General features: G+C 41.3%; 1 protein-coding gene across 3 annotated transcripts in view; it reads left to right on the top strand.

Moving 5' to 3' along the window:
• The window catches only part of RIPOR1 (RHO family interacting cell polarization regulator 1), a 66,119-nt gene that overhangs the window by 27,706 nt on the left and 24,063 nt on the right, over window positions 1-14,350 (top strand). For all 3 annotated transcript variants that reach the window (XM_069965220.1, XM_069965218.1, XM_069965219.1), the window contains exons 2-8: window positions 6,163-6,283; window positions 8,483-8,635; window positions 9,996-10,074; window positions 11,380-11,403; window positions 12,022-12,075; window positions 13,273-13,422; window positions 14,133-14,196. In XM_069965220.1, coding sequence (XP_069821321.1) covers window positions 6,189-6,283; window positions 8,483-8,635; window positions 9,996-10,074; window positions 11,380-11,403; window positions 12,022-12,075; window positions 13,273-13,422; window positions 14,133-14,196 — 619 coding nt within the window. In that variant the 5' untranslated portion in view covers window positions 6,163-6,188. The remainder of the gene's footprint in view (window positions 1-6,162; window positions 6,284-8,482; window positions 8,636-9,995; window positions 10,075-11,379; window positions 11,404-12,021; window positions 12,076-13,272; window positions 13,423-14,132; window positions 14,197-14,350) is intronic.

The following is a 14,350-nucleotide window of genomic DNA, read 5'->3' as shown; positions in this document are numbered from 1 at the left end:
AATGAGAAACAGCTGAATATGTGATATATAAGTTACGGTACAGTATAGCAATCAGCATGTGGAGTATAATGTATAGTAACTGCATAAACCTGATAACACAGCAACAGTTTGTAGATACAGGATGGAACTGCAGATCCCCATAATGCAGTAGTATAGTACAACAGGCTAGAATAGAGAAGCAGGGCTGCTGTCAGAGGTCTGTGTGGTCACATGACAGCAATGGGAAAGGGGGTGTGTTCAGCATGGACCAATGAGAGAGTGAGAATCACAGAGCTGTGCAGGAGGACAGTGACAGAAACTTCTCTATACAGCAGTGTGAATGGCTGAGTGTGAGTGCAGGTACATTATAGCAGCTGAGTGTAAGTGCAGGCACATTATAGCAGGAATGGAAAGGATGGGAAACACAAGGACTGACAGAGACTGCAGGAAGGAATGAGCAGGGCAGATGTGGGCATAGTATAGCAGCGATCTCTGACCGGGGAGAGAGGGGTTACAGCTATGAAGAGATTACCTCCACAGTCCTGTCCCCTGATGTGAGCCCCAGCCTGAAGTGGATCTGCTATAATTTTGAGGATGAGGGAGACTTCCTGGGTCAGAGTACAGGGCTGTAGACCCCGTTATGCAGACCATGCCCCTCCCCCACTCCCATCCAGTACAGGGAGCTCTTAAACCAAAGCAATGCTCTTAAACCAAGTCACAATTTTGAAAAACTGTGAGCTCTTCTTGCAAAAAGCTCTTAATCCAATTTACTCTTAAACCAAGGCGCCACTGTACTATGATTTAACAAGCTCGTCGCCTTCCCTCATATGCTTCTCTTTCCTCCTATTGCTGACAGCTCGTTGTCTAGGTTACAGACCACCACTCTGCTCTAAAAGCAGTGATCTGGCTGGTGTATATATAGCTATAGTGTATGTGTGTGTGTGTGTGTTTATATAGATAGATAGATATATAGATATATATATATATATAGATATATATATATATATATATATATATGTGTGTGTATATATATATATATATATATATATATATATGTGTGTGTGTGTATATATATATATATATATATATATATGTATGTGTGTATTTATATATATATATATATATATATATATATATATATATATATATATATATAACACACGCACACTCCTTCTGACCACTGCTTTTAGAGCAGATTGGTGGCCGGTAACCTAGACAACGAGCTGTCAACAACGGCAGGGTAAGAGCAGCATATCAGGAGTAGGAGACAAGTTTGCTAAGTGAATGTATTTGTATTTGCAAAGATATTTAACTTGAGAGATCCTAGAACTTTAACAATTTTCATTGAGCTGGGAACACCCCTCTAAGAACTCTAGGGCGGACGCTGGCCAATATGACTCCGTACAGGAGACTCCTCAGTTGGATTGGGCAGCCAGCCAGAGAGTGAAGCTCACAGCCGCGTGCTTCACCCTGCTCTAATATACGATCAGGACTGAGACCCGATGCAATATATTCATATATTATAACAAACAAGTCCAAGGTTTTTACTAAAGGCACCAACAATTGTACAGAATAGGAGTTCCCAGTATTTCCATTAAAGATTCCCCATTCACCAGTACAGTTATGGGCAACAAAGACTAGTTTTTTGCGGCTTTGTAAATGGCGATAATTAGCTGTCACAAGATAAGGGTGTAATACGCAGGCTTCAGGGCAGATAAGAGAAAAGCCATCTGTCTTCAGTCCCTTAGAGCACCAGGTTAGCAGCTGCGAGTCCGCTAATCCGCTTACATGAAGTTCATTTCACTAAAACTATAGAGCGGCTCCTGCTTAGTTCAGCATCAGATTCTGCACACCTTACCTGCTAGATACATGAGCTACGTGAGCTTGCACTTCAATTAGTATTAGAAATTCTGATTAGTATTCAAGGATTTAATTTTTTTATAACCAGTTGCGCATATATATATATATATATATATATATATATATACATATATATATTCTGAACAGTTTAACCTCCCACTAAGTTATGGCTGATGCCTAATGGTGCATTTACACAGACAGATTTATCTGACAGATTTTTGAAGCCAAAGCCAGGAACAGGCCATAAACAGGGAATGGGTCATAAAGGAAAGACTGGGATCTATCCTCTTTTCAAATCTATTCCTGGTTTTGGCTTCCAAAATCTGTCAGATACATCTGCCTGTGTTAACACACCATAAGAAACCAGGGGTGCAGTGATATAGTAGATGAGTCAATACAGTCATTAGCTACAGATTAAAGGCCGTATTACACAGCCCAATGAGCAGTGTAAGCGCCGACCTGCTAGTCGTTTGCTTACTGAGCCTATTGGACAGTTCGACGATTGTGTACCAAGGTCTACACACATATATTTGTGTGTGTGTGTGTATGTATATATATATATACATTACCAGAGGCCTTTAGCTTTAGAAGCTGCACAAACATTGACTGACATGTCGTTTCTCACTGGTTGTTCATTGGTGGGCCCCCAGGATAATTTCCTCTGGTGAGCCCCAGATACCCCAATCCAACACTGGACTTAAAGGGGAACTCTGGCAAAAATGTTCTTTTTAAGAAATCAACTGGTATCAGAAAGTTTTTTTAAAAGGTTTTATTTTTGCAATTTTAATGAATACCAATCTCATAACAAAGTACACTTCAGACATCCATCTAGAGGCTGCCCATAAACCTGGGGTCACGCATTGTACACGTGGGCATTACAGCTTTGCACAGAGGGTATGCACCAGATTGAAAGAGAAAACATAACCTGTTAGCCGACAGTCTGTATATATAACAGGATAGTCAAGTCCAGGACTAAACTCTGTTCTTCGTAGCAGCCCAATCAACTGAGTTTAGCAGAACTGGGGCGACCCAAATCCTAAGCCTCACTACAAATAAAACAATCACACCCATAAACACATTCATTCGTCATCCATACACTGCAACCTTCCCGTCCCCCCACCCCAACCCCCGCGGGGGTACCAGTCTCCTCCAATTAAACCTGCACCGGTGAAGCAGTATCAGGTACCGCCAACCACTGCATCCAGATGTTATCGAATTTTTTAGGGCAGTTCCTCTTTTGATACAGCACCCTATATAAGGGAACATAGGAATTCACTAGTGTTTTCCATTGCGAGAGCGACGGGGTTTCAGGAGACTTCCATGCCATAATCACCACCTTCCTGGCACAAAATAACAAAATCCGGAAAAAGAGACGCCGGTACGTTCCAAAAACCACGGTATCTATAACACCCAGTAAACATACCTGGGGAGATAGAATCCTAGGAAACTCAAAATGCTGATTCAAAAACAATAGTACCGAATACCAGAAAGGTAGCACCCTAGGGCACGAAAACACTGAATGTAAGAAAGTTCCCGTGTCGCTCCGGCAACGGAAACAGTTGTCATCAGATGCCATTCCCAACAGTTTCAAGCGGGCCGGGGTGTAATAGACCCGGTGCAAAAATCTAAACTGTATCAGAATGTCACGGGCACTCACAACAGAGGACAGAAAGTAATCCGTAACATCTTCCCAGTCATCAGCCGTGAGTTCAGGGATATCCACTAGCCATTTAGTATACGCTTTATCGTATGGTTTCTGGCTCACAGACTGAAGAAGGGTGTAAATATTAGTCAGGGGTTTGTCCAGATCTTCCGTTCGCAACAGGGTCTCCAGAGTAGACTCCGCTAGGGTGACAGCACCTGTCCCAAACTCAGCCTGCACCAACTGTCCCAACTGCAGGTACCTAAATGGATGAATTGGAGGGCAGTCCAGCGAGGTCTGCAGATCCCGAGCCGACAGGAGCCCAGATGACCCAGAGAATAGTTGTCCCAAATATTTTAATCCCCTATCCGTCCAATATCTCATCGCTGGATGTCCGGCTAAGCGAGGCAGATGGGGATTCAGCCACAGAGGAGTTTTTTGTGACAGCCAAACGGTAGCATCAGTCAATTTCCTCTGGGAATGAGCCCACGCCACCACCACCGTTCTTACCGGAAGCAGGGGGGCATCACCCGGCTTTTTATATCTGTACAGCGAATTCGCCAGCCCTTCATATGAACCCGCTAGAGCCCCATACAATGACGTGGCTGCGTTGCTGTAGTCCAAGTTGTATCAGAAAGTTATATGGATTTGTAACTTCTACTTAATAATCTCAAGTTTTTCATTATTTATCAGCTGCTGTATGCCCTGCAGCTGGTGGTGTATTATTTCCAGTCTGACACAGTGCTCTCTGCTGCCACCTCTGTCCGTGTCAGGAACTGTCCAGAGCAGGAGAGGATTTCTATGGGGATTCGTTACTGCTCTGGACAGTTCCTGACACGGACAGAGGTGGCAGCAGAGAGCACTTGCTACATTTTCTTAACATGTAAGCTTTATGTATCCTATTGATATAAGTTCCTTGGTATATACACTATGATGCATCTTGAATGATATGCAGAATAAAGAAACCTTTTAATTATTGCAGACATATGAATTATTAGGCGGCTATATTTATATCTTGATTTATGATATGTAATTGCCGGGTCATTTATAGAACAGAGAGCACATTTCTTAATGTAAGGGAAGCTCTGCAGGGCGACGTTGAGAAATCTATCTATGTAAATTAGAGTTTGGAGATTAGAATACATTGGAGGCTTGCATCATTCTTGGCATCATTGAGGGCTGCATTATAATGGGACAGCTTCACTAATCTACAGAAGTGCCAGCTATTCCTTTTTTTAATTCTTTTTCTTCATCACTTTTAGGCATTTCTCTCCATGGCCTAGATGGCACATTTTTAAAATATGCAAAAGACTATAATATAATGTAAAGACTGTATTATAAGGGATGCTGAAAACTAAGATGCCTGATCCTTCTCCCCTGTTCTCATTGGAAAGTCAGCAACCCCCACATGCATGTTAGATGTCGTAATTTTTATTTTATTTTTTTTTTTTTACTGGAACGTTTGACTTTCTTCTCTATCTTATTTTATTCTGATTATTTTTCAGATTTTTTTTTTTTTTATTAAATTATTGTACATTATTAGGCTATGTTCAGAGACCGTATATTTTCGTAAAACCACGGCCGTGATTTATACAGAATTATATGTGCCATTGCGGCCTAGGAATCCTGGCCGGAACATATACACGTAGGGGGGGGATTAATGAAGACCGGCGTACAAGTACGCCGGTCTTATATTAAGCCCCGTCCCTTTTTCATGGCAGGATTCACTAAGAGGCGTACGCCTCTTAGTGAATCCGGCCGGCTAGGTGCCCGAATCTTTGCCCGGCGTACCAAATTTACACCTTCCAGCATGGGGTAGATTTGCGCCTGCGAGCAGGCGTAAATCATGATAAATGAGGCACGGGAGGAGGCCACGCCTCCTCCCCGCCTCATCACGCTCCCGCAAGCTCTGCCAGCCCGCCCATCGGGCAAGTGGGGCGCACGGGAGGCGTACGCTTTGTAAATCCCCCCATAGCGTACGCTCTGGCCAGGATCCCTAGCGGTGCCGCAAACAACTGACGTCAGTTTTCTGCGGCCGCTATTCATTGAATAGCGGCCGCAGAAAACCCTGTTAGTGCACACTATGGAGCGAGCAGCTGCAGCCGTACGCTCCATAGTGTGCAGTGGGGAGTTCTGATGCAGGCGTGCACGGATGCGGCTGCAAAGATCATACAGCTAGTACTGCAGTGGAATTTCATCTATTGTCTTCTTTTTCTAGTGGTGTCCCCTTTTACTGTACAGATCGCTTTACAGCAGCCTCCTTCTTATCATCAAAGTCAGAACAGGAAGCCTTAGCTTAGGTTTAGGCTTAGTAGTGAGAATGAAAACTGCAGAATTTCAGGATTATTTTACAATCTAGATAACAGAAAAAAAATATAGAACAAATTCTTCAAAAAATTATTTCCTCATAACACATTGGGGGAGATTTATCAAACATGGTGTAAAGTGACACTGCCTCAGTTGCCCCTAGCAACCAATCAGATTCCACCTTTCATCCCTCACAGACTCTTTGGAAAATGAAAGGTGGAATCTGATTGGTTGCTAGGGGCAACTGAGACAGTTTCACTTTACACCATGTTTGATAAATTCCCCCATTGTCTTCAAGTTAAGTATTTCTGTTCCATAATTGTTTCATTGGAAGACGTGTTAATGTGTTTTTTTTTTTCCCCTCTCTCTTTTAGGGAGCACCCACAAGGCCCACTCCACCATGTCCCTCTCCGTGCAGTCTTCGAGGGTCATATCCACGTCCATTACTAGAAGTCAATCGTTTGCAGGTGTTAACTCAAACTACGATAAGACAAGGTTTGTCCATTGTCACCATGTCTTATTAATCTCTATAGTCTTTAACTGATTTGTGTTATGGGATTTTGCTCTTTCCTGTGTATATTTTGTGTTGTTGTTTTTTTTCTATATAGAGGTTTATAGGTAGATATATAGATAGCTTCTCCATGGTGCTCAGATATTTCTGTGCACAGAGCTGGGCTGTTGCCAGTAGTGCACACACAGGTCTTTCTTTTCCTTACTTCTCGGGCCAATTACAGCACAACATAGCACCTACTTCTTCTCTGCTGTGTGTTACAGCAAGTAAGGGATTACACTGAGCCCTAAAATACATCTGACAAGCTAAGGGGAGGAGGGAGAGGAAGAGCACTGTGGACATACAGCACTAGATACACTGGTATTTACATAAGGCACAGCTGTCCAGAATATGTGGTTACAAATGGCAGGGAAGCCTGAATTTACCTTTCAGGAACAGAGTGGATAATCTGGAGCTCTCCCTCTACTGCACATAGCACAATCTAAGCCCCGCCTCCACTTGTTCTGTCCTGACTTAGCTGTTACTAGAGACAAACTTATCCTAACAGCCAGTGAACAGGAAGGTAAAGGGGAAAAGAGACACCTAGGGGCAAAATGTAGTTTGTTTTTTTTCTTTAGGGTTATTTTTGGTAAAATTTTATAAATTTACAAATATGTAAACATATAAACATAAAGTTGGATAAATATCACATGGCATACTATGCAAACATCTCCTTATATCATGAAGATCAAATGTATACTGACAGTACGAGTATCCACCAGAGGCAACACAGATCCTCGGGGACATGTAGGGCTTGTTTGAAGTCAATCTGGAAATCGATTTGCACAGTCAAGTCTCTATCGAAGCAACAGTATCCAGGCAATGAAGGCTAATTGCCCTGTGTTATTTGGCAACCATTGCTGGTAGGCCGACTAAAGACCTCAGATTCCTCATGTCTCCGACACAGCACGAGTCTCCTGAGTCATAATAACATTTGTTGGCTCTTGGCATCCGAGTAAGATCCTGTTTGATGGAGGCTTGTTGTTGTTGTTGTAGAAATGTATTTATATCTGTATACTAGTTCTTCGCCTCTCTGTAAGGAGGAGGAACCACTTACCTGGCTCCTTGGTGGACACTGGCCAAGTGGAAGCCAAGAGCAAGTTGGAAGCCATCAGTCCTAAATTCTTGCATGTCCCAAAGGGAATGGCTTGTGTGGCCCCATTTCTTTTAGGACCGGCAATAGACCATATCTTGTGTACTACTTGTGTGGCACACTGCACTTTTTAAGGCACCTCTAGGCGATTGTAAGCATGTCCTAGGACTTTAGAGGGACTACTCATGTTCTTTAAAGGGTATCTGTCACTAGGTTTATTCAGTCCTAAATGAGGCCGGAATAAACTAGTGACAGAAATGCTGAACAGATGGATTACTTACTTCATTCTGTTTAGCCGTTCTCCTAATATGCAGGAGAATAGGATTCTTCTTCCTTCTGGAGTGGTTGCAGCGGTCATGTGACATCAGAACAGGCTGTACTCCTGGCATTACCGCTCAGCGATGGGTACCATGCTGGCAGAATTATGGTCCGCAAACTCAGTCATGCAGTGGTTGTGTGACGTCCACTCCAGAAGGAAGACCTGTGTGCTGTCCGGAGCAGAATAGGCCAGGTGAGTACTTGCTTGTTTGTTGTTTTAATGCATTTGGGGCAAATTAGATACTAATTACTGAAACTAGAGGAAAGAGGACCCTGCTAGTACATGCTTGCAATTTTTGAGGAGTGGGCTTGAAGCAAAAAAAAATAATGTTTGGCATCTTAGTCCTGTACTTACTGGTTGAGCAGTTGCTCAGTACTACAATTCCCAGAATGCATTGCTTTCCCTAAGCTCTCCATCACAATCTTCCCACCCTGCCTACTCCCCTCCCCCAGCACTCCTGTCAGTTACCGGCCCAAAGCTATTGCAGAACTCCTTTTGCTGCAGACTATTGAACAGTGAGATTGCAGCACCTGCTGCTTTCACTCCCTGTCTCTGTAACATAATCCGTCACAAGGCAGCATGCTGTAAATACACCTTATTCCCCCTAAAAGTCCCAGTAGGCGTTATGTTATGTCTCGTGTTGGCTAGAGATATTCATGTAGTTGTTTTTAAGAAATTTACATTAGTCCACAGTCAAGTATTACATCTAACTTTAAGTATTTCTTCTTTTAGACACCGTCAGCCCTTCCATACACCCACAGTTTCTCGAAGGTCTGGATCCAAAGTTCGTAGAATGTTCTCTATGTCGCACAAGTCCCCTCCTCCTAAGGTGCCTCAGCCTGACAGAGTGGATGAGGTCTATAATGCTTTAAAGAAGGGACTGGGGTAAGAAAACTTAAGAGAAAAGAAAGTGTGTAGCATCGCTTTGGAGCTAAGGGTATGTTCTCACTATGTTAGTGGGATTTATTGACAGAACAGTATATTTTTTTAATTAAATTTTTTGGTACATTATTTTAGAGGCCGCCATATTGCTAGTGTTGTTTTTTTAAACAGTATTTAGTAATGTGCTTTACAGCAGGGATGGGGAGCCTTCGGCCCTCCAGCTGTTGCAAAACTACAATTCCCATTGTGCCTGAAGAGGTTCACTAATCCCTGCTTTACAGTGAGCCCCATGAGCATAAACAACAACGGACAGGGCCTATCCCATTAACATGAATGGCTAACATTACTGAGTGACTTTTAAAAAAAGGGAAGACTGAGCTATGATCCTCTTCTATTGTCTTCTTGTTTCACTGTAATGCTGGGTTCACACTATGGATGGGGAAAAACGGATTTATGTGTGTGCATCCGTTTTGATCCGTTTTTTCGTTGAATTCCGTTATAAAGGAAAGGATCAAAACGGATCTGTTTTTTTTTTAACGGACACAAAAATAAGCTAACTACGTTTTTGTGTACGTTAAAAAAACGGATCCGTTATTTTTTATTTTTTTTTAGAATGGGGTTCAATGGAAAAACGGATGCACACACATGAATCTGTTTTTTTCCATCTGTTTTTAAAAAAAAAAACGGATTGCAAAAATAGTGTGAACAGTGAATAGTGTGAGCCCAGCCTAAGGGTGGTATTACACAGAACAATTATCGTTCAAAAAAATCGTTAAATCACCGGATTTGAACGATAATCGCAGATTATCGTTCAAATCGCATAATAGCAGACAACGATTAAACAACCGAGAAATCGTTTTTCGTTTAATAGAATTTGGACATATTTTTATTGTTCATTGTTTGCATGTAATAAGACGTTTTTCAGTAGCGGCAAATGCAGTGGCGACAACAGGACGAGAGCAAGAACGATCATAAGTAACGATCATCGTTCCTTGTAATTGGGTGAACGATTACAGGTCGTTCGCCATAGCGTTTGTTTATCGTTAATCGTTGATTCTCGAAAAATCGATTTGTGTAATAGTACCCTAAGGGTATATAGGTCACTTTTCAGCACCCTCCTCCTTATCACAGACGGAACAGGAAGTCTCAGCTTAGTTTTAGGCCTAGTGGTCAGAATTAAAACTGCAGGATTTCAGTTTTTTTTTTTTTTTTTATAATATAGATAGTAAAATGGAGAATTTGAAAAAAAAAATCAGCAAAAATATTTTGGTTGAGAGATTGGGGCCAGTATTTCTGCTCCTCCAGGGTCTGTAAACAGAGACAATAGACTATACTATACTATTTTAATTTTTTTTATTTTTAGTGCATACTTAGAAGTTCACCAAATCGAACAGGATAAGCTGACAATCCAGATCAAAGAATCCAAAAGGAACTCCAGACTGGTAAGTTCTAGATTACTTTCCTGCATTAAGCCATTCTCTTTGTTCATAGTCTATTATACTCACACCCTTACTAAGTGGACCAGTCGTATGTTTAGATGTAGAGAGATTAAAGGAGTACTCCAGCAAAAATCTTTTTCTTTTAAATCAACTGATATCAGAAAGTTCTATAGATTTGTAATTTACTTCTATTAAAAAATCTCAAGTCTTCCCATACTTATCAGCTGCTGTATGTCCTGCATGAAGTGGTGTTTTATTTTCAGTCTTGACACAGTGCTCTCTGCTGACATCTCTGGCCAAGACAGGAACTGTCCTGAGTAGGAGAAGTTTTCTATGGGGATTTATAGAAAACCAAGACAGAGTTCCTGTCTCGGCCAGAGAGGTCAGCAGAGAGCACTGAAAATAAAACGCCATTTCCTGCAGGACATACAGCAGCTGATAAGTATGGGAAAACTTGAGATTTTTTAATAGAAGTAAACTACAAATCTATATAACTTTCTGATATCAGTTGATTTGAAGGAAAAAGATTTTCGCTGGACAACCCCTCTAAAATAATGGGCAACATGAAGCCGCACCGATTCCCTCATTACAATAAGCTGTGATTTTAAAGGGGTACTCCAGCGGAAAAAAAAAAAGTTTTTTATTTTTAAATCAACTAGTGTCAGAGATTTGTAATTTACTTCTATTAAAACATCTCTAGTCTTCCAGTACTTATCAACTGCTGTATGCCCTGCAGAAAGTGGTGTATTCTTTCCAGTCTGACACAGTGCTCTCTGCTGCCACCTCTGTCCATGTCAGGAACTGTCCAGAGCAAGTAGCAAATCCCCATAGAAAACTTCTCCTGCTCTCTCAACTGGAAAGAATACACCACTTTCTGCAGGACATACAGCAGCTGGATGACTGGAAGGCTAATGGTGCGTTTACACAGACAGATTTATCTGACAGATCTTTGAAGCCAAAACAAGGAGCAGACTATAAACAGGGATCAGGTCATATCCTCTTTTTAAATCCATTCCTGGCTTTGGCTTTCAAAATCTGTCAGATAAATCTTTCTGTGTAAATGCACCCTAAGGGTCCATTTACACAGAAAGATTATCTGACAGATTATCTGCCAAAGATTTGAAGCCAAAGCTAGGAGTGGATTTGAAAAGAGGAGAAATCTCAGGCTTTCCTATATGACCTTATCTCTGTCTATAGTCTGTTTCTGGCTTTGGCTTCAGATCTTTGGCAGCTGTGTTTGTGTGTAACAAGGTTACATTTATAGTTTATTATAATTTAATTAATAGGGGTTTTTTTGTTTTTTTTTAGGGTTTTTTATATGACTTGGACAAGGTAAGTTGATCAGTTTGTGGCTTGGACATACAGAACATGTATTCTGTTATATTGACCTAGTAGTAACAAAAGTAGAGAGGTTCAAACACAATGCAATAGTGAATATGTTCACACCGTGTATATGGGGCACATATATTGTCATAGCCCAACACGCTTTACAGGTCTGCTTTAGTGTTGGCTGCAGCGCAGAGGGTTTCAGTTATAAGCTCTAGTTATGGGTCTTGATAAGTGTTGGCTGCAGCGCAGAGGGTTTCAGTACTAAGCTCTAGTTATGGGTCTTGTTTAGTGTTGGCTGCAGCGCAGAGGGTTTCAGTTATAAGCTCTAGTTATGGGTCTTGATAAGTGTTGGCTGCAGCGCAGAGGGTTTCAGTACTAAGCTCTAGTTATGGGTCTTGTTTAGTGTTGGCTGCAGCGCAGAGGTTTTCAGTACTAAGCTCTGGTTATGGGTCTTGTTTAGTGTTGGCTGCAGCGCAGAGGGTTTCAGTACTAAGCTTTGGTTATGGGTCTGGTTTAGTTGAATCATGCTGTGGATTGCCCATACAAACAGAAGCATGGGAAATCATTTTTCCAGTCTACATTGTAAACCTAAAAATACATCTGTTCTCTTTTTTAACAAAGCAAGTAAAGTCTATTGAAAGATTTATCCGAAAATTAGAATTCCACACAAGTAAGGTTAGTACTTTTGTTACTTATTTCTTGTATAAAAGAACTATAGTTTTCTATAAAATATTTGCTTAATTCCAGAATTTTTTTAATTTTTTAATAAAAATTTTGTTTGAATATTTGATTTCACGCGGCTGATTTTGTTTTCAAAACAGAGAAATGTCTATTGATTTAGGCCGTTTTTTTTGTGTGCATTTGTGTGCATCCGTTTTGATCCGTTTTTTTATTGACTTCATAATAAAAAAACGGATCAAAGCGGATCCGGTTTTTTTTTTGACAGACACAAAAACGTTGCTGACACTATTTTTTTGTCCGTTAAAAAAACTGATCCGTTAAACGTATGCTAAAAACGCAGTGTGAACCCAGCCTTACTCAATCTCTGATTGGAATGTTTCAAATTGAGTCATTGTTTCTGTGCCTGGATACTTGTTATGGTGCCCCCTGGTGGTCTTTCTATTCCCTTTCAGAACGTCCGTGTGATGTTTGGACTAATGAGGTGTACTTTTCTCTTTGAGGCATTGGGTGTCTTTTAGGCCATGCAATGCTCCACTGGGGAAAAAGAAATATGCAAAGTGGCCCTCCTCCTAAAGAGCTTGCTCTCTCCTGCCACCTATTGGAGGTAGCATGTCAATGCTCTGCCCTGTAAAGGGGTCGTTCCATCTTTTAAAGATGGGGAATAACTATCTGGGTCTGGGTATTCATACCTCAGCCAATCACTAAATAGAGCAGGGAGAAGCACACGGTTTAGAGCTTCTCTTACTGGCTCGCTACTCTATCCATCTCATTGCAGAAGACTGATTCCAGTGTCGGACTGGGGTATCTGGGGCCCACTAGAGGAAATGATCCTGGGGGCCCACCAATGAAGAACCAGGGAGAAAAGACTTGTCAGTCAGTGTTAGTGCAGGTTCTAAAACTGGGGGCCCACCGGAGGATCCTCCAATCCTCTGGTGGGCCAGTCCAACGCTGTCTGGTTCTGTACAAGGCTATGAAACCCATCTCTTACAAGGAGTCAGAGTAGTGATTGGGCAATGAAGCACTCAGCTGAGCACTTCTCCCTGTTCAGCAGTTGGTGGGGGTTGGAACATCCAGACCTTGACCAATCAAAACTTTTGACCGTGACTGTAAGTGACTGAGGTTTGGTGAGCCTCATTGGAATCAACACGTTGTATGGTAGATTGAACATTACATTTATTTTTTTCCCTTTAGATAGATGAAGTATATGAAGCTTACTGTATCCAGCGTAGACTGAGAGATGGCGCACATAACATGGTGAGGGCTTATTCAGCCTCTCCAAGTAGCAAGGAGGCCCGTGAGAGCATGACCGAGGCTGGAAAAGGATACAAAGAGTACACAGAGGTGACGTACTGCATAACTATATCTGTAACTGCAAAACCAATGGGATGTGATAGATGAATACAGAACACTGAGACTATAGGACTCGCCAATAACTCGAGGCCTACAGAGGAAAGCATGTTTTAAAGGAGTACTTTGACATTTTATTTAATTCAACTGGTGTCAGAAAATTATATAGATTTGTAATTTACTTAAAAAAATGTAATCTATTTGTAATCTATTTTTAAAAAAAAATCTCCATTCTACCAGGACTTATCAGCTGCTGTATGTGGTGTATTCTTTTGAGTCTGGCACAGTGCTCTCTGCTGCAGCCTCTGTCCATATCAAGGACTGTCCAGAGCAGGAGAGGTTTTCTATGGGGATTTTTCACACCAGTTGATTTGATAAAAAATATTTTTTTTTTTGTACCCCTTTAATTTAATATGCATATATCCTGTAGGTAACATGGTTTCATAACCTGATGGGAACTAGCACCATACCAACCCTTTTAAATATTCCTCACCAAGCGGGACCCGGCTTACTTCTTGCCCCTTCCCCGTGATCCCCCATTGCGGTGATGTAAGCCTGGCCCCTGCCCTGACCCTTGATAACCCTGTTATATATATATATATATATATATATATATATATATAATGTGTGTGTGTGTGTGTGTGTGTGTGTGTGTAATTTTAGCCCATTTTGTTGTTAATTCTTATCCTCATGCTCCGTTACAGAATATGTGTGTTTTGGAGAATGATTTAGAGAATCAGCTGGGGGAGTTTCGCATTAAAATGAAGGGTAAGTATTCCCTTGCACATGTTCTTCTTAAAGGACATCATTTATACTATATATATATATATGTATATATATATATATATATATATATATATATTGTTTTGTTCCTAAATGCAAAATAAAGTAACCTTTCAGATCTTTATTAAAAATTCCCTAC

This window comes from Dendropsophus ebraccatus, chromosome 4 (genome assembly GCF_027789765.1).
Source record: "Dendropsophus ebraccatus isolate aDenEbr1 chromosome 4, aDenEbr1.pat, whole genome shotgun sequence".
In the NCBI taxonomy this organism is placed as follows: Eukaryota; Metazoa; Chordata; class Amphibia; order Anura; family Hylidae; genus Dendropsophus; species Dendropsophus ebraccatus.
Note: the sequence above shows the minus strand (reverse complement) of the source record. Positions and strands in the feature narration are given on the sequence as shown.